This window comes from Sminthopsis crassicaudata, chromosome 4 (assembly GCF_048593235.1).
Source record: "Sminthopsis crassicaudata isolate SCR6 chromosome 4, ASM4859323v1, whole genome shotgun sequence".
NCBI lineage: Eukaryota > Metazoa > Chordata > Mammalia > Dasyuromorphia > Dasyuridae > Sminthopsis > Sminthopsis crassicaudata.
In genome coordinates, this window is record NC_133620.1 from 61,595,953 (window position 1) to 61,614,699 (window position 18,747).

The 18,747-nt window shown below is 34.7% G+C and overlaps 2 protein-coding genes across 3 annotated transcripts in view; one reads left to right on the forward strand and one right to left on the reverse strand.

Moving 5' to 3' along the window:
• KLHL20 (kelch like family member 20) overlaps positions 1-10,407 on the forward strand; it is a 62,582-nt gene extending 52,175 nt beyond the window's left edge. The window contains exons 11-12 of the mRNA XM_074308377.1: positions 1,102-1,208; positions 4,590-10,407. Of these exons, the coding sequence (XP_074164478.1) occupies positions 1,102-1,208; positions 4,590-4,674 (192 nt within the window). The 3' untranslated portion in view covers positions 4,675-10,407. The remainder of the gene's footprint in view (positions 1-1,101; positions 1,209-4,589) is intronic.
• Positions 8,659-18,747, reverse strand: part of CENPL (centromere protein L) — a 31,592-nt gene continuing 21,503 nt past the window's right edge. The window contains exons 5-6 of one of the 2 annotated variants that reach the window (XR_012489011.1): positions 17,360-17,506; positions 8,659-11,587 (exon numbers count right to left, since the gene is read on the reverse strand). Coding sequence is in view for 1 of the 2 variants with exons in the window: in XM_074308381.1 (XP_074164482.1) it covers positions 11,516-11,587 (72 nt within the window). In the remaining variant the exon portion in view is untranslated. The remainder of the gene's footprint in view (positions 11,588-17,359; positions 17,507-18,747) is intronic. The other variant, XM_074308381.1, reaches the window with a different exon arrangement.

Genomic DNA, 18,747 nt, shown 5'->3' on the forward strand with positions numbered 1-18,747 from the left:
AACATAATAGAGTAGAAATACCAGCTATCAATTCATATTACCAATAACTAATGAACAGTCTTTTAACTTCAGTTCAGAGAATTTCGGAACTGAAAATATTCTCAGCAGCTATTTAATGCAAACCATACTCCCCAAAAATCTTTCCTACAGCATAGCTAAAAAATGGTCATTCAGCCTTGGCTTGAAGCATTCCAATCATGAAGGACCTCCCTGTCCATTTTGGAGAGCTAAATCTTTCCTTTACCCAAATCTAAATTTGCCTCATTATAACTTTCAGAACAAATCAAATCCTTCTATATGTCATCCCATCAAATACTTAAAGATAACTGTTAATTCCCTATTCCAATCTTCTTTGCTTCAGAATAAATAACCCCAGTTTCTTCAGCCAGTCTTTAGATGGCATGTACTCAAGGTCCTTTACCATCCTAGTTGCCATTCTCTAGATGCCCTGCAGCTTTTCTCCTCCTTTTGATGTCATTACTATACTCAATTAAATGTGATTCCTAAATATTCTTATATTATTTTCTTCCATTTAAATATTAATGAATATTTGGGGAGTTGACTTTTTCTGACTTTAAAATCAGTATAATTTTGTAGATTTGGTCATTTACCAATAGATTTATGGACTTATCCATTTCCTTTTCTATTTATATATAATTTAACTGAAAATGTCAGTATGTTTTAGTCCAAGCCTGTGATTCTATCAGTGTAGGGAACTTTAGATAAAGAAAGTCCTCATGCCAATACTACTGCAACACATTTATACTCTTTGAATGCTGCATGATGATGAGGTTAAATTTAACAATGATCATATAGAGTGTACATATCAGAGGAAAGACTTGAACTGTCATCTTTCTAACTTAAAGGTCAACCTACTCTCTACTGCTGCCTCTTATTGAACCTGAATTAATAGAAAGTATAATAATTGATATTTATGTAACTCAGGCTTTCAAATTACTTTTTTATACATTATCTCATTTTATCAGTAGATTTTAAGGAGCATTTTTTTTTTTAACTAATGAGACCAATCTAATTAGGGAGATCTAAAATTTGTTGTACTTTTCTGTCTCCTTAATAATTTTTATGTTTTTTGCCCTATAGGTTGGCCTTGCAGTAGTAAACGGACAACTTATGGCAGTAGGAGGTTTTGATGGTACAACATATTTGAAGACAATTGAAGTCTTTGACCCTGATGCTAACACATGGAGGTAATCTTTAAGCTGTACTGAAAAAACATCTTTTTTATTCACAAACTTGGGCCATTATATATATAAGATAACATGATCTGAAATAATATAATATAATTGAGTCAAGAACTTGTTCTCTTTACAATTCATTGAAAAGAAACTATTAACATAGCATTTAATTTGATTTGGCCTGAATGCCTATTGAAATGAAATGGTTTAATCTATTTTAATCTTTGGCACTTAATTCAACTTTAAAATTTCTTATATTTTTACATCATTTGGGGCAACTATTTCTTTATCTTACCAGTTAGAAAAATTTTTGATAGAGATTTAATTCCTGACATTTGTTCTTCAGCTATTTGCTTCTCTGCAATGTAACTCTAGTCACAGAAAGACATTCAAAATTGTTCAATGCAATAGTAATACTGCCTTGAATCTAAATTTATGCCATTTTGCTAAAGCATTCAGATAACTGTCACATATCATATCAGCTTATAATTTGCCATGACATCCCCAAATGAGGTCCTAAAACACACACACACACACACACACACACACACACACACACACACACACACACACACTCACTCACCCAGAATTACAATTTTAGAGCTATGAGATCCTCTAATTTAATTTTTTTATAGATGAAGAAACTGAGATGCAAAAAAAATTAAATGACTGGTAGTAAAATTAGTAGATGATTTGAAAATAGAAACCAGATCTCCTAATTCCCCAGTCTAGTACTGTTTTTACAGATGGGGAAATAAAGACACAACCTTAAATAATCTGCTTTTCCTTCTTATAAAGGATTTCTTTTCATTATGGGTTTTAATTCTAGAAGGAAATAGTAGATAAGGACTATTTGGGAAGTTAACCAATTTTTTGCATTTATTCTATCATTTAATTCTGTGCTCCTATGCATAACATGCATAAAAGAGAACCATTTCTACAGCACTTTCTACCTATGAGGTCAGTGCAAGTATCACCATAGCATTTTATAGATGAGAAAACTGATGCTTGGGTAAATTAACTTGCCCCTATGGTATGCCTAATAAATGTCACAATCAGTATTTGAATCCACATTCTGTTGATTTCAAGACTAGTGCTTTTTCTGCCATATCAAGCTGCCCTCCACATTCCCAAGTTAAATTTGTGAAATACTAAATAGGATCATCTGAAAAATTTTGATTTTTTTGCATATATTAACACAAATAATCTCTAAAGAGTTCTGTCTTCTGTTCTATGGAAATGCTTCTTCTTACAGATGATTGATTAGACCTGTTTTAGACATTTTTTTACTAGCAGGATTAAACTTCATTGAATCATAGAATATAATGTTTGAAGGAAACTTGCAAGTTATTGCACTCTTCTGCCTCTTTCAACTGAAGCAGCTTTAGATTGGTTGTTTTTATGATATATTATTTGGCAAATAGTTTTAAAATACAATCTCTCCTTGTGGGAGATTTATTTTGTTAGAAATCTATTGGATCAAATAGAAAAAAAAATAGTGTCATATGCATTGGACTGGAAAGAATTTTTATAATTGCCATTTGTTTTTGAGAGTTCACCTATATTGACTACTTCTTCCCATTATTTGAACCCCGTAATAAACTGTTTTGAGAAGAGCTTTGGTTTAGGGATTTGGCTTAATTTAGCCTGCTTATTTAACTATGACGTGCAAAAAATTGCTAAAACCGGTAACTAGATATTACCAAATGCTGTAATCCCTACAAGAAAAAATAGTCAACATACTGTACTGATACACTGCTGATTTAGACATTATTTCCCCCTCATAGTTTCCTTTGGGTTTCAGTAGGAGCAGGAATCCTTTTAAGGACTTAGTCATAGTATTTAAAGAGATATGAATTCATTCGCTTGTTCATTCAGCAATGTGCCAGGCACTATATGGGCTACAGAGTTATACAAGATTTGGTTGAATAAAATGAGAAGAGTGTTGAACGATCTATTACTAAATATTTTGCTACTACATTAACTGCTTTAACAAATCTTCAGAGACTCTTCCTGAGACAGTGATAAGTTTCTGGCTACTGTTCCTACGTTCAGTCTTTCTACACTATCCCCCAAGAGAATTTTACCTTAGAGTTCTTATAGTTCTCTTTCTTCCATAATCTCTCCATCACTTGCATTTTATTATCAGTACAAATATCTTCCCCCCCCCAAAAAAAAAAAAAAAAAAAAAAGGAAAATTATAATAGTTTACATGGAAAAGAACTGAGAAGCCAGGTTTCTTTCCAGTGTTAAATGTAGCAACATCCATTTTAATATTTCAGATTAAAAAATGAAAAAAAGAAATAATCTGCTTGGAATTTGGCAAACTTGGAATCTTGAGCTTTTTAAATTTTTAATCCCAGAGTCCTTGGTCCTCTCCTCTTTAGGTTAAAGAACTAGATGGCCAGCAAACTGAAATGGGTAATGGTGATTTAGTCTGTCACAAAAACTTAAGAGTTGGAGAGGATTTCAGAGGCCATCAAACCCAAATGCATTTGTACCTGTGTGAGATCCTTGCCATAGCATCTTCTCAGCATCAGTCAAGTCACCCAGCTTTTCCTTGATGTTCCCTAGTGAAGCAGCTCCTTGAACAGTTCTCAGTTTTGCCTCCCAGCATTTTCCATCCTTTGATTCTATTTCTGAATACATTTTTAAATATCTCTTCTATTCAACTTCCTGTCATGTTCCCTGAATCTTTTCTCCTCCAGGCTGAATAGCTTCTATTTCTTTTGGTCTTTGAACAATGTGGCCTCGAGCCCCCTTGCCTTCTTCCCTGGTCTCCCTCTATTGGTTTCCTTTCAGGTACAGTGTTCTCAGCACCATAAGTTCCTCAGGACTTGTGACCTCAACAAATGCATCACTATCCCATCTGGTATTCTGGACATGCCTCTTTCAGGACAACCTGTGACACATTAGTTGTTTGATTACCATGTCCTATCACAGGAATCAAATTCTGTTATAAACTCCAAAATATTTTGTTGTATTGATTGTACATGAATACTCCCAGCAATGAATGATGTTTTTACGTTGGGCTTGGATTTTGGAGGGATTTTTTTGGGGGAGGGAGGGGGATTTCATTCTGTTTCATTTTTTTTTTTTGCTTTTTCCCCTTTTGCCTAGCAGAGTTTCTAGTATATGATAGACAATTGATAAAGGCATATTGACGGGGTGACTGATTTTTAAAATGAAATTTGAGTGGAGAAAGCCCCAAAGTTACACCTTGCCATATTTTGTTTTTCATTTTTAACTACAAGATACGCCATACCAGAGAAACTTTTATGCTCAATAAATATTTTTGGTTGATTTGTTATCATCTTGTGCTGGATTTACTTGACTAGTTTGTGAACAGAAATTAAACTATTAGAAAATCTGACTCTATTTCTTTTTTTGCAGGTTATATGGTGGTATGAATTATCGTCGGCTAGGGGGTGGTGTAGGTGTGATTAAAATGACACATTGTGAGTCTCACATATGGTAAGCGTCTGTGAGGAAGCCCCATGGTTCTCATTCACATATATGCCTGTGTGTCTAGTGGAAAAGACTCGTTGACTTTGGAGCTGTGTGAGGTTTTGAAAACAGATCAAATTTTATTCTTTGCCGGTGCCTCAATGTGGAAATATAAATCCAGTGACTTTCCTGAAAGAGCAGCTATTGGAAACTGCATTGGCTGGACTCTTCTCAACACGTTGAAGCTTCGCTTGTATTTTAATTTTTTAAATACCAATATGCTTTTTGAGCAAAAAACCTTCAGAGCACTCCAGCGTAAGCCAGACCCCAGAACTAAGAGATGTGTTGGGAGTCTGGCAAAGGGAACAAGTTGCCTCTTCCAAGATGAAATGAAACGGTTTCCCACATAGTGGAAACTGTAGTGTGGAGTGGGCAAAAGTGGAAAATGATACTGAAAACATTACTTTTGCCTTATTTACAGAAAGCTTCAGAAAAAAGTACTTGACCTACAAGATGCCACCTTTGCACAAGTTTTTGACAATGTGCAGAAGAATATTTATTTTTTGTTTTCATCTGTTAAATGTCTACATGTTTTCATCTGTTACATGTCTATCTGTTTTTCTTTGTACTCATCACCAAAAGAAGAAGGAAAAAAAAAAGGTAAACAACAAAACCCATAATCGTTATTTTAAAGTGATTGACTTTGAAAAATGCTCATTTGGGGGGGTAAGACTACATATAACCAATTTTTTTTCAGGGTATTCCAATTCCAAAACTATATATGATGGATCAGCTCCTAAGGATCAGCAATTAAATATGTTAAGTAGTCAGCCTTCTTATTAAAGTTTCACATGACTTGAAAGTCATTAAAAAATAAAACAGAAAAAAGGAATGTCAAGAAAAGAAGTCTAGACTCTCAAATGCTGCAGTTTTCTTCAGTGACAACTTTGATTCTTGTTTTCCTATATGAATTTGTTCATTGACTGATTTTATTCCAGTCTTTTTAAAACAATGTTCCTCTTACGTTTTTCTGCTAGAACTAGAGCTCTGCTCAGTGCCTCTAAAAAGCCAGTAGGGTACCCTCCCATACTGCCTGGAGAACCCTGCAGATTCATCTGCAACTCTGCAAGAGTTCTTGCTCAAAAGCATTGAAAACCGAAGCAACTTTGCTTTCTATTTCCTTATTGCTACTTTGGACCAGCAAGGAGAGGTGATGTCTCCCCCTCAGTGGACACTGTTTTGCAAGTCCTTGCACTTGGTGAGTAAGCCTGGAGAGGCTGAGGCCTACCTGCGACAAGATGGGATTCTACAGTTCATGTAGCAAGAGTCCATGTTAGTGAGCAGAAACCAATTGAGGTGTCTAACAATATTTTGTTTGTTGTGCAAAGCTACACTTCGTTGCCTTCATCCTTGCTGGTGAAGAGCTAAGCATGTAAGGTTACTGAAAAGGAAAAGCAATGTTATAAAAAAAAAACCCCTCCTTTCTTCTGGGGTTTTTTCTTTTTTTCCTTATTCATGTGCTTGATATGAAAGTCTTGGAATAAGACTTCTATAATGACAACAAAAGTGAATGACCATCCCTTTTTTCCCCAACAGAAATGGTTGGCAATTCTTGTGTTTACATTCAAAAATCATTTGCACCTTTACAAGAAAAAAAGAAGTATTTGGTAAACAGTTGTTTACATGTATCATTTATGCTTTTTCTAGCATGAGTAACTTGTTTAAAAAATAGTGTTTACCTTAATAAATTTCTTTAATGCTATTTAGTGCTTGTTCCTTTTTGTTTAGGCAACTGTCCAGCTACCATTTACTGGTTTTACAGAATACCTAATGGAAGCAATGTTGTTTTTACAGTTCAGATGTGAGTAATTTATAATTTTAAAAATAGTGATCAAAATTAGTAAGCTTAATTATATAGTTTAACATACTCTTTGAGAGATCATTAATACTTAATGGCGGCGGTAGGGAAGAATAGCAACCTTTTAAAAGTTTAAGCAAATAGAGAATGGAAGAAAAAATGAGACAAAAGGAAATTTTTAAAAAGATAGAAAGAAGATAGAAGTGGAAGAGAGTTGAAAATTAAAGTGTTAGAAGAAAAGCTGGAGCAACTCCCAATCACTCTGTTCTATGCATAGCTTGTGAGACCTGGATTCTATGTCAATAACTAACTGCAAAGCTTTTGTACTAAAATGGTTTGGATAGTGTATGGCTCCAGAAAATTAAAATTGTTGCAGAACTATATATTCATAATGGTTAAGGTATCTTTACATTATTCAGTGGTCTAGCTTCCAAGTCTTGAAGTTAGGAATTCAGGCTTTAATGCAAAGAAAGTGGTATTACTATGCCAAGCTTAATTAAGAATTGCCAGAAGACAGCAGGGGTGGCACAGGAGATTGGGCTCAAGACTTAATCAGGAAGATTTGAATCTTGATTGCTGCCTCAGACCCTAGTTATGTGACACTGGGCAAGTTGCTTAATCTCTTAATAATAGCAGCTGCCTCATAAGAGTTATGAGGATCAGATAAGTTAACGTGTAAAGTGCTTTTTAGACCTCAAAGTGCTCTATTATCATTAGCTGATATTATTAAAAAATCTGTGGCATACTGTTAAATTCTAGGTCTTTTCATTCCCATTCTGTTTTTTAAATCACTTTTTGCATTTTGAAAAATATTCAGTTCCCATTTTCTTACAGAAAGTGAGTTGGACAACATTTAAAGCAGGGGTTCTTAACCTGAAGTTCATGGACCCTCAAAAAATCTACTAATAGATTTCAGCGAGTCCTTGAATTTGAATCAGAAAAAATCTTTATTTTTCCTTAGTAATAATTGTGTATCTACTTTTTTCACTTCAAAACATTATGAGAGTGGGAAGCTATCCATTTGCTTCATCAGACTTGCAAAGAGATCCATGTCAAACAAAAATTTAAGAATTCCTAATTTAAAGAAAATAGGTATTCTAGGTCAGTGAAATATTTTGAGCCTAAGAGACATCCATGATAACTTTATAAAGTTGAATTTAGAGCATAGGTATTTCAGTGTAATATGTCTGTAAATCTCAACACGGCCCTTTAAAGGGCTTTAGCAGTTTAAACAAGTTTAGATATCTATGAAAACCAGTTATATTTAAGCTTCAGTTTGCGAACACGATATACGTCATAACATCTGAGGATCTTCTCATCTTTAGATTTAGAAGTAGAAAAGCTTTCAAATAGCATCACCTAGTCTAATTACCTCATTTTACAGATGAGCAAATTGGAGTTAGAGGTTAGGTATGACCTAAGGTCATACAGCTAAGTAACAGAACAGGAACCCCAATCTTCTATCTCCACGCTGCCAAATTTACAAGTGCCTACTGTGTAGTACTTTGATGAAAACATGTCATGATATGACTCACAAACCCTCCATTCCATAGCTTTTCATTCTATGTATGTCATACATTCCCTCAAACCCCCCCCCCCCCATATAGGACGCAGTGAAAATGCAATATAATATGGCCCAGTACAAAGACCCCTGGCCTTAAGTCCTAACTAATATACCCTGGCTGTGTATGACCCTGCCTGACTCCACTAGATCTTCCCCCAATTAATACCCCATCCCTCCATTCCTCTTCCAAACTCCCCTAAACTGCAAATGAACTGGAAGGGGCAATGGCAAACACTATAATCTCTTTGCCAAGAAAACCCCAAATGGGGTTACGAAGAATCAGGACTGAAACAAATGATCAATATCTATACCTACATTCCCACAACATAAGTGCCACCTCTTAACTCCTCTACTACCTGTCCAAACAGTGTTTGTTTGTCTCTTCCTTCCTAAACATACATAAACCACCAACTTAAACTCATTAAGAAAAGGATTTTTTCATTACACACAGCAGGCATTTAATAACTATTTGCTGAAGTGAATTAAGTAGACACAGTAAGACTTCTTTGGTATCAGTCTTGCTCTTTCTTTAACAACAGTGAAACTCTTGACCAGGTCCAAAAAATTCCAAGCAATAAAGAGGCAGTTTAAAGTTTTCCAGTAGAATTAAATCATGGCCATTTAATTTATTCCAATTTATTCTAATTTATTCAGCACTTAATAAATATTACTATAATTGTATACATAGAATTATCCAGCAACATTAAGTGGATCTTCTGCTTCTATTTTCTGCTTCCAGAAGCCCTCAGGTTTCTTCATGTTTAGTATTTTATTCAGTAAATACATTGTCTCCTATAAATTATTAGACCTTGAAGTTAGTTCTAGGTATCCCACAGTTTTTATAGAGTAATTTTGCCTGTGCTAAATTTTTACTTTCTTTGCTGACTCTAAAACCTAACCTGTGCAGACATGTAGGAGAACCAAAAGAAGGAAAAAAACTAGACTCAAGTATTAAAAAGGGGCTGAATGATAGTGTCAAGGCTACAGAGAGATTAAGAATGGATGGATAAAGATTAAGAAATGGCCATTAGATATAACTCAGAAATTTTGGATCATTCTGGAAAGCAGTTTTAATTAAATGATGAGGATGGAAGCCAAACTACAGAGAATTAAGAGTGAAAGGAAGTGAAAACACCATTTGAGGCTTTGAATTGAATCAGATATTTAGATTTTGGAAGGTGAACCTTTTCTGATGTAAAAAGTTAAATTACAACTAGGGAAGTATGAGCACCCATGAGATTAAAATACATATTAGACCAGCAACTGTTATCAAGACAAATACATAACTTATTTTTATATATAAGCTTATATATCCTAAATGTTGCTATTCAAAAATGATTTTTAGCAAAAACCATATTCAGATTTTTAACTGTTTTAATTGCAAATATGAAATGTTTATAAAACAAACAGGCAGGCAGCTAGGTGGTGCAGTGTGGATAGAGCACCAGCCTTGGAATCAGGAGGATGAGTCCAAGTGTGCTCTCAAAGACACTTATTAGCTGGATGACCCTGGGCAAATCACTTAGCCCCAGTTGTCTCCTCCCCATACTCCACCCTCCAAAAAAAATAAAGGCTTACAGCAAAATTCAATTTAAAATACTGAGTAAAAACATAAATTCAGTCTATCATGTGCAGACAGTCATCACCTGTGCAGACGAAAATGTTTTCCTAATCTCTCAGGTGCTGATTTCTCAGATTGTTTTCTTCCTCTAAAAGAATTCATTTCTTCTTTACTAAAGTTTCAGCATTTTAATGAATGTGTGCTTTTAGCAATTTCTTCAGTGGTACAGATAGCAACCTATTCATAACTTGTTTTCTTGTGTCATTCTTGTTTATATTTTCCCATAAATTCCCTGGAGGATTTACCCCACTTGCTGGATAGCTTTATCTAGGTTTTTCTAATATTGTTTAAGATTTTGCAGGAAATAGTGATATTCAAATTCATTAATTTTGCCTTTTTTCTATTTTGTCTTTTTTTTTTTTTTTTTTGAGAACAGCTGCTTATTTGATTCAGTTTGGTATAAACTTCTAATCTGATGTTGAACTTGATCTTTGCTTCCACTAGTCAATAGGTGAGTCTAATAGAACTCTCATCAATAACCAGTTTCCTGCACAAGATAATTTTTTTAGACTTTGTCATTCCTTCTTCAATAAAGTATTCATGGTATTTAGGTTTAAGGCTCCGGAATAGTTTGCAAGTCTTTGGCTTCTTTCATCCTTAAACTTGAGTTATGTCCAAAATGCTTTTCATTTTCCCTGTACCTGTAGTTGCACTGAAGTTATTAAGTATATCAGAATATGCTTACTTAATTTGAAGCATCTTATAAAGTTATAAAACAGAATTTCTCTGCCTCTTCATCTCTCCAGTAGATTTTGGTACATAAAATGCAATCCATCTCAATGACTGTCTTTTTTCTTATGCAAAATACTATGCACACTGCAAAGTAAGCTGACCTAATATCTCAAAAATTGTCTTTTATTACCTTTGGGCACCTAATAAACCAATTATGCCAACTTCTTTGTCTTTCCAAGAAGTCACCTTTTCCTTCATCTGCAACTTCCTTGTGCCTTCCAGTTTTATTTTTTTAAAAATCAGCATTAATGTGGCAATAAACAAATAAGTGCTAGACGTATAAAGAAGAGCAAAAATACAACAATCCCTGCCCCCCAAAAGCTTAAATCCAATAATATGTCAATTCATTGATCATTGGGCTTAGAATCTGCCAAGTAGGTACTTAATTTTGCTTAAGTAAATTAATTGGAGTGCAAGTTAAGTAGCCAATTTGCTTTCAATTAGAATTTTTAAAAATGAGAAAAAGTAGTTAGGCTGTTTCTCCATAATCAGAGATGACAATGAAAACCTTAAAAATTATAATCTTAAAATCAAACACTTTGTCATTAAAATCTGCATATTTAATTCAACAGTGCAAAATAAGTAATGTCATTACAAAAAAAGCAGATTAGCAGTCAAAGTTTTGCACATAAATCCATTCCCTCTTGCTTTTTCTCTGCAAATGCTTTTGTTTCACTCCAGAAAAATGAATTAGAATGTCTTGGGACTAGATGAGTATAGGATGTCAATTGGGGTTATGCTTTCAAATGTAGTTTAAAAAAAAAAAAAAGACTTGTTTTAGTGCCACAAGCCTATTTCAAAGAGGAGTTCCAATGAAATAAAAAATAGTGATGAACAATGAAAATCAGCAATTTCCAATGATGCTGGGTGTTGCCATTGAAGGTCATCTTGTATGACAATCAGCCACTGCTGCTTTCTCCATTCTTATGGCTCCTTGTTAAGACTTCCCTACTGAAACACTTCTCAGGCACCATGATGGATGTGAAAAACTATGGCCACTTCAGGCATCAGCAATAACATACCAGGCCCATTTCAGCCAAACAGCTTACTGGTAAAAAGAGTATATAATCAATTCACAAGGCATAGTCCCCATAAAGTCACTCAATTTGAAAAATTGCCAGTTCTGTCAGAAATGTCAACACTCCAATCAAATATTTGCTACAAAGAATCTGCAAAAGAAAGAAATGTTTGAGGTTAAACTATAGCAAAAGAAATATGTTTTAAAGTAGTTTATTTGAATTACAATACCACTTTTACATCACACTGATAGCTAAAATATTATTAAACAAAATAGAGCTAAACATTGCATTATTAAATGCAATGATTTCTGCTGTCAGGTATTGCATTTTATGAATAACCATGAAAAAATCTTTTTTCCTCTATGGTATGTGTGTATGTGTGTGCGCTTGTGTAAAGCTATCTTATAAAAAAAAAGGAGGATAAATAAAGGCAATGGGATGAGCAGTTAATGATTCAATGTCAACATGGCAGCTCCTCTCCAGTGCAAAAGCCCAAGGCCCAAGGATCTGTGTTAGCTTAGTAATGTTCCAAAGTTTTGCCAGTGACTTGGATAAAAGTATAAATAGCATGTTCATCAAATCTGCAGATGACACAAAGCAAGATGTAGTAGATAGCACTAAATGACAGATTCAGGATACAAAAATCTCAGCTGGCTAGAGCCCTCAATCTAATGAAACTTAACAAAAATAAATGTAAATTCTGATATTTGTTCAGTTTCAGAAGCATAAGATGGCTAGATAACAGTTTATATGAAAAAGATCTAGTGATCTTAGTAGTGTGCCAACATTTCTGATATAGGAGCCAAAAATGCTAAATCCATCCTGGTAACTGAGAGGCTTAAGTTAAAGAAATTGAGGTGATCTTCCTACACAAGAAAAATTAGTGGAAGCAGGAAGGTGTGGTTAGAAGCAGAGATCGCCCTCCTCAGGAAAAAGGACTATCTTTAGGAAAAGGGAATTAGAGGGGGGAAAAAAATTTTTTTTGGAAATGGCAGCCCTTTACTTCAGCTTTTGAATATTCAGTGTTTCTTGACTTGATTCTTACCCATCCACTTATCAAATGGAGACAGTATTATGGAAGTAGGATCAATCAGATTTTGAAGAAGGAAAAAAAGGAGGCACTGTCTAGCAAATTAGAAGAATTCATTGTATAGCTTACATCTTTGAAAGCCTTTTACAGAAGATGAAAAAGCAGTTGAGGAAAAATAATGTAAAAAAGGAACGTCAGAATCCATATAGCTCAACTTCAAATGATTGATGCTAGTGATGAACACAATGTGGAATATAAAGAGATTTCTAAAAAAAAGTTTCAGGGAAAGAGAAAACTCTTTAGCAGGACAAAGAACATTTCTCATTAGAGATGGTTTGATACTACTGGATACTGGAGAGATGACAGAACTACTTACTCAGCTCTTTGCTCCTTTTTTTCTACCATACATTTAGATAGGGAAAGATAAAACAGAAATGGGGAAAGAGGAGCTGAAACCCAAACTAAGTGAGAAAAGGATGTGAGAACCTAAATAATCAATCCCTATCTTACAGATCCAATTTTGAATCCTAACTCTTTTCTTTGGAAAGCAGGGATGGGCTATAGATATAGATCAAAGGAAATGCTGTTGCATGGTCAGTGTGATGGTCTGTTTTGCTTAACTGAATTCCTTTTTTACCAGAAAATCAGAACAAGAGGGATGTAAAGCATATAAATAAGAAAACTGTTTATCTAACCTCAACAAATTCAAACCAATAGGCCCAGAAAGTCAGAGGATAGTAGATTTGTAACTGAGAGGAACCTTAGAAATCATCTGGTCTAAAGCCCTCATTTAATAGATGAGAAAACTGACATAAGAATTCAAATACAGATCCTTTAACATCAGAGTCAGAGTGATGTCTACTCAATCACACTGCCGAAGGAAAATACCTGCATATTTGGTTAGAGGTGCTACATGATATAAATGGAAAGAGCACAGGAGCCCCACCTCTCTCTAGATACTAGTAGTATCACAAGCAAGTCACTTGACAGTCTGAGAATTAGTTTGCTCATCTGAAAAATGGAGAGATACCTGAGATATTGTTCTTCCACAGGACTATAGAATCCCTTCAAGAGCTAAACTGTGATCATACATTATCCTGTGATGATTGAATATAAGATGTCCCAAAAGTCTTAGTACAGATTAAAATCCCAAAAGTCTTAGAACAGATTAAACTTAAAAAATAAATTAGCAAAACTGCATTAATTCTTTAAGGACAGCATATGCACATAAAAGGTTGCAAACCTTTATTATTATTACTATTATTGTATAATGGAACAAGTGCCCTGTTTACAGTAAGAGGACCTCACTTTGAATCTTAGCTCTCCCATTTGATTCTACTTGGCTCTGCCACTTACTAGCTGTATGATCTCAAGACAAATGCTTTAATATATTTTGTGCTTCCCTTATCTCATCAAAATAAAGGAGTTGGATAGATGACCTCTAAGATTCTTCAGCTCTCACTTAATTATGTGATTATCAAACCACTGCAACTTTATTTAAACAAAAATCTCACAAGACTAATAAGAGTGACCATCCCAACTGCAAACGAGTAAAAAAGCAGGGGTCTGCAAAGAATGGATTAGTGAGTTTGGTTTAATTCCTGGGAAAATGTTGCAATGTTTTTGCCTTTGTTTCTCTGGTACTTAACACACAGTGGGCACCTAAAAATAGTTTAATACATTTGTTGGCTAAAACCAATACCTTCTGTGAAATCATTTATGTACACTAAGAGGCAACAGTTCATTAAAAACCAAGAAGTCCCCCCAAACTTCATTTTCTAACAGAAAAGCTGTCCTGGTGGTAGCAGTAATAATAGCTAACATTTTTAAAAGTTATTATTACCATTTTACATATGAGAAACCTGAGTATGGGAAGAGTTAAATGGCTTGCCCAGGATTACAGACTTAGCTAGTATCCAAACTCAGATATTGCTGTTGCCAAGTGCAATACTCATGCACCATGGCACCTTGCTGCCTTATTAGAATGCTGTAGATGTAACATACCTAGAGTTTAGCAAAATATTTAATAGTCTCTCATGTTTTCCTTGTGTAGCAAATGAGGGCTAGATTAGAGATCATGAAACAAATCCCTGGGAACTGCTCAATTCTGGGGAGCTCCACAAATCATAAGCACTCTTCCTTCTTCATTCTCCACAAACTGTCAAAAGAATATAATGGAAATATAGATCTTTCAATGTCATTCCCTGAATGAGAATCTTCAGTGGCTCCCTATTGATTCTAAGATAAAACACAAAATTCTCAGCCTGCCACTTAAAACCCTTTACAATTGAGCTCCAGTTCAATTTCTAGACTCATTTCCTCTTTCTTCCCCTTTTCACACCTGACATTCAGACTAATAGTTGGCCAACTTTGTTCCCTGAACTTATTAGTCTTTCATCTCCTGTTGCTGTGCCTAAAATGCTTCCTTCCCTGAATCTGTTGGAATATTTGAATATTCTTCAGATCAAGGCTCATCTCAAATACAAATTTCTACAAAGAAGTCTTTCTTGGTGCTTTTAATTGTCACTGCTTTATTCCTCAAACCTTTCTTCTTAATTTTCATGTTGTACCACCCAGAAAAATGTAAGCTACTTTAGGTAGAGATGATTTTTCATTGCTTAACCTCTTTTAGCCTCATTTTCCTCATCAGTAAAATGGAAATAAAAATAATAGCATCTATCTCACAAAATTGTTGTGAAGATAAAAGATGATATATGAAAAGCATTTTTAAAACCTTAAAATAATGTAAATGCTATTTTATGAGTTAGTTTGCTGATGATTGTCTTTGCTTTCCTACTCTGTAAAAAGGAGGTACAAAATAAATAGTTGTTGAACTAGATACCTTCAGCAAACTCAATGTTTCATAAACAAATACATTACTAATTGTCAAATGAAGGTAGGTACAATTATTAATAAATATAAAACATTACTGAATTCATAGTATTTTCTTAATGCATAATAATACAACTGCTGTCATGTGACATTTAAATAAGATGATACTCAAAAAGGCTTACAGTCACTAGGCTAAATATTTTTATATTCTGATAAAATCTAAATGATCTGTGGGGCAGCTAGGTGGTGCAGGGGATAGAGCACCAGCCTTGAAATGAGGAGGACCTGAGTTCAAATGTGATCTCAGACACTTAATACTTCCTAGCTGTGTGACCCCAGGCCAAGTCATTTAACCCCAGTTGCTCAGCAAAAAAACTAAATGAGCTGTAAAACTATACCCAAATAATAGTCATTAATAGGGAATTTTCAACTTGGAATGAATGGAGAATGCCACTTTTTCTATGGCCTTGTGCTACATGTGGTATTTTTATCAGTTAATTTAACAAAAATCCTTAATAAATCTGCACTTAAAAAGTTAAGAATAAAAGCTATAATGTTGGAAGGCAAAGGATCTAAAAAGATGAGCCAAATAAAGATGAAATGTAACAGGATTAAGTGAGTTCAAAAAAATCATCTTCACAAGTATGGAATAGCAAAGACATGGCTAGACATCAGTTCTGAAAAAAGAGCTCAAGATTTTATGAAGAGTAAACGGCATGATTTAACAATCAAAAATGCTAATAAGATTATGGGTTACATTTTTCTAGAGAAAAGCATATTGTCTACAAGAGAAAGATGATAATCCACTATGCACAGGCCTCCATCTGTAATACTGTCTTCATTTGGGGAACCCCATTTTAGACGACAATGATAAATTGGAATGTGTCCAAAATATGTTATGTGGTGAGACAACTATTAAGACTACACTATATGAAGATAAGTAAAAGAAACTGAAAAAGATTTAATTTGGCAGAGGGGAAAGGTTGAAGCGTTTTCAAGAGAAAGAGTATATCATGCCCAGCACTGCCCATTGGTAAGACAAAATGAGTGTAAATTGTAAATGGACAGACTTTAGTACAACAAAGATTTCCTAATAATTAGAACTGCCTCAAAGTGAAATAAACTTTTGGGACACAGTAGATTCTCTTCCTCTAGAGACTTTTAAGTAGAGAATTGTGGAAAGAATTCCACTGCAATTTAAGACTTCATAGTCACTGAGGTTGCTTTGCCTACCTGAGATTCTGTGATATTTAAAAGGTTAATTTTTGGGGGTGTAATTTTGTTATAATCATCTCATACATTCAATAGGTCAATTTATCTGGCAACTTTATCAAGAACTTTAGGGTCAGATGGTGCTAAAGTAGAACTAATGCTAATGGCATGTCCCTACAAAACCCAACATTAATATGGTGACCCCCAGAAGCAAAGGGTAGATAGATGGTACAGTAGAGAGAGTAGATAGAGCTTGGGGGCCTGGAGCCAGAAAGGCCCAATTTCAAACCCAACTTTAGACACTTACTAGCTATATGACTCTTAAGAGGGCAAGTCACTTCACCTGTTGGCCTCAGTTCTGTAAAATAGGGAAAGTAACACCATCTATCTCAAAGAGTTGTTGGGATGAAGTTCAAATGAGAAAATATAAATGCTCAGCAAAAGGCCTGGCATTCAGTAGACAGTAAATAAAATGTTAGCTATTGTTTTTACTATTTTTTTTAGTTACAGAAGGGTACAGTGGCATAAGCTGGACATACAAAGCTTCTGTACCAGTCAACATTAGCATCTGTCCCAGAGTGGCCCCTGAACTTCCAGCCTGTGGGAGACAGGGAAACTCAGTCTCCCCAACCTACTTCCCCCATCCCCCTTTAAAAATACTTCTTAGAAACAAAACAAACAAAAAAAAAAAAAAAGACAAAAAGTATGAGCTTTTAGCAGCTAAAATTGCTGTCCCATAATAACAACTCAAGCTCATTTCAGTTCTATGATGATTTATGTTTTATATTGTTTAAACTTAAACTCACAATTAAAAGTCCTTACACAGTTTTTATGCCTTAGTAACTTACCTTGTTGGTTGATGTAGCTAGATGACTCTGGACAGAGTGCTGAACTTGGAGTCGGGAGGACCTGAGTTCAAATCTGGCCTCAGAAACTTACTAGATGTGGGACCCTGGGCAAGTCAATTAAACCTCTGTCTGCCTCAGTTTCCTCATCTGTAAAATGGGGATCATAATAGCATCTCCCTCACAATCTAAAATGAAGTATCTGTAAAGCACTTTTGCAAACCTTAAAGCACTATATAAAAGCTAGCTATTACTATGATAGAAACAATCTACAAAAGACATTTGAATAGACAAATGAACTCTTATAAAACATGGCTTACTTTTTTTACCTGTAGTCTTTTTTTCATATAGGCTCACAGGAACATAAACTCATAGGACTGATCACTGGCAAGGACCTTTTGGATTATCTAATCTTTATTTGAAGCATGTGAACTTGTGCTTTTCTTCTATTTTGTTAACTATTTAAAGAGAACTGGATTTTTTTGAAATCTCATGCGTTTTATTTTAAGCATTTACAAACTGTATTTTGAGGATCCCACAGGCTTTTACCAAAGCTCCAAAGGAATCCAAACCACAAAAAAAGAGTAAGAACCCTTTATTTAAGTCCAACCCCTTCATTTTACAAAAGGCAAAACTGAGGCCCAGATATGTGAAATGACTTGCCCAAAGCCAGATAGCTATCCAGCATCAGAGTCAGGACTTCTGGCTCCCTGTCCAATGTCCTGTTTTATAGTAAAGGAAATGGGATCGTTCGGGTCCAATAATTTGTCCATAGACAGCTGGATGGCACCATGAATGGAGTAAATTTAAAGGCAGCTTCAGACATTCACTAGCTATGATTCTGGGCAAGTAATATAACCTCTCTTGGTCTCAGTTTCCTCATTTGTAAAATGAGGATAATAATAGCACTTATTAATAGGGCAGCTAGGTGGTGCAGTGGGTAGAGCACTAGCCCTGAATTCAGGAGAACCTGAGTTCAAATCTGGCCTCTGACATTTAACACTTCCTAGCTGTGTGACCCTAGGCAAGTCACTTAACCCCAATTGCCTCAGCAAGAAAAAATAAATAGATATATAGATAGGTAATAGCATCTATTCCATAAGGTGGTTGTGAGAATCCTCAAATGAGACATTGTATATATATATAAACATTTTGCAAACCTTAAAGAAGCATAAAAATTAAGTGGGAAAGAACTCAAGCAGAAATTTATCAACGAAATAAAAATACATTATGTACAGTAGTATAATAAAGTTGTCCTCTTTGTAAATAAATCTACCTGTAAATAAATTGTACAGATCTCATACTCACAAGTGATTTTTTTACACTTTCCTTACTGTTAATTTAAAAAATCGAATTGTTACTTGTTTTATAAGCTATGTCATAAAGCAAAA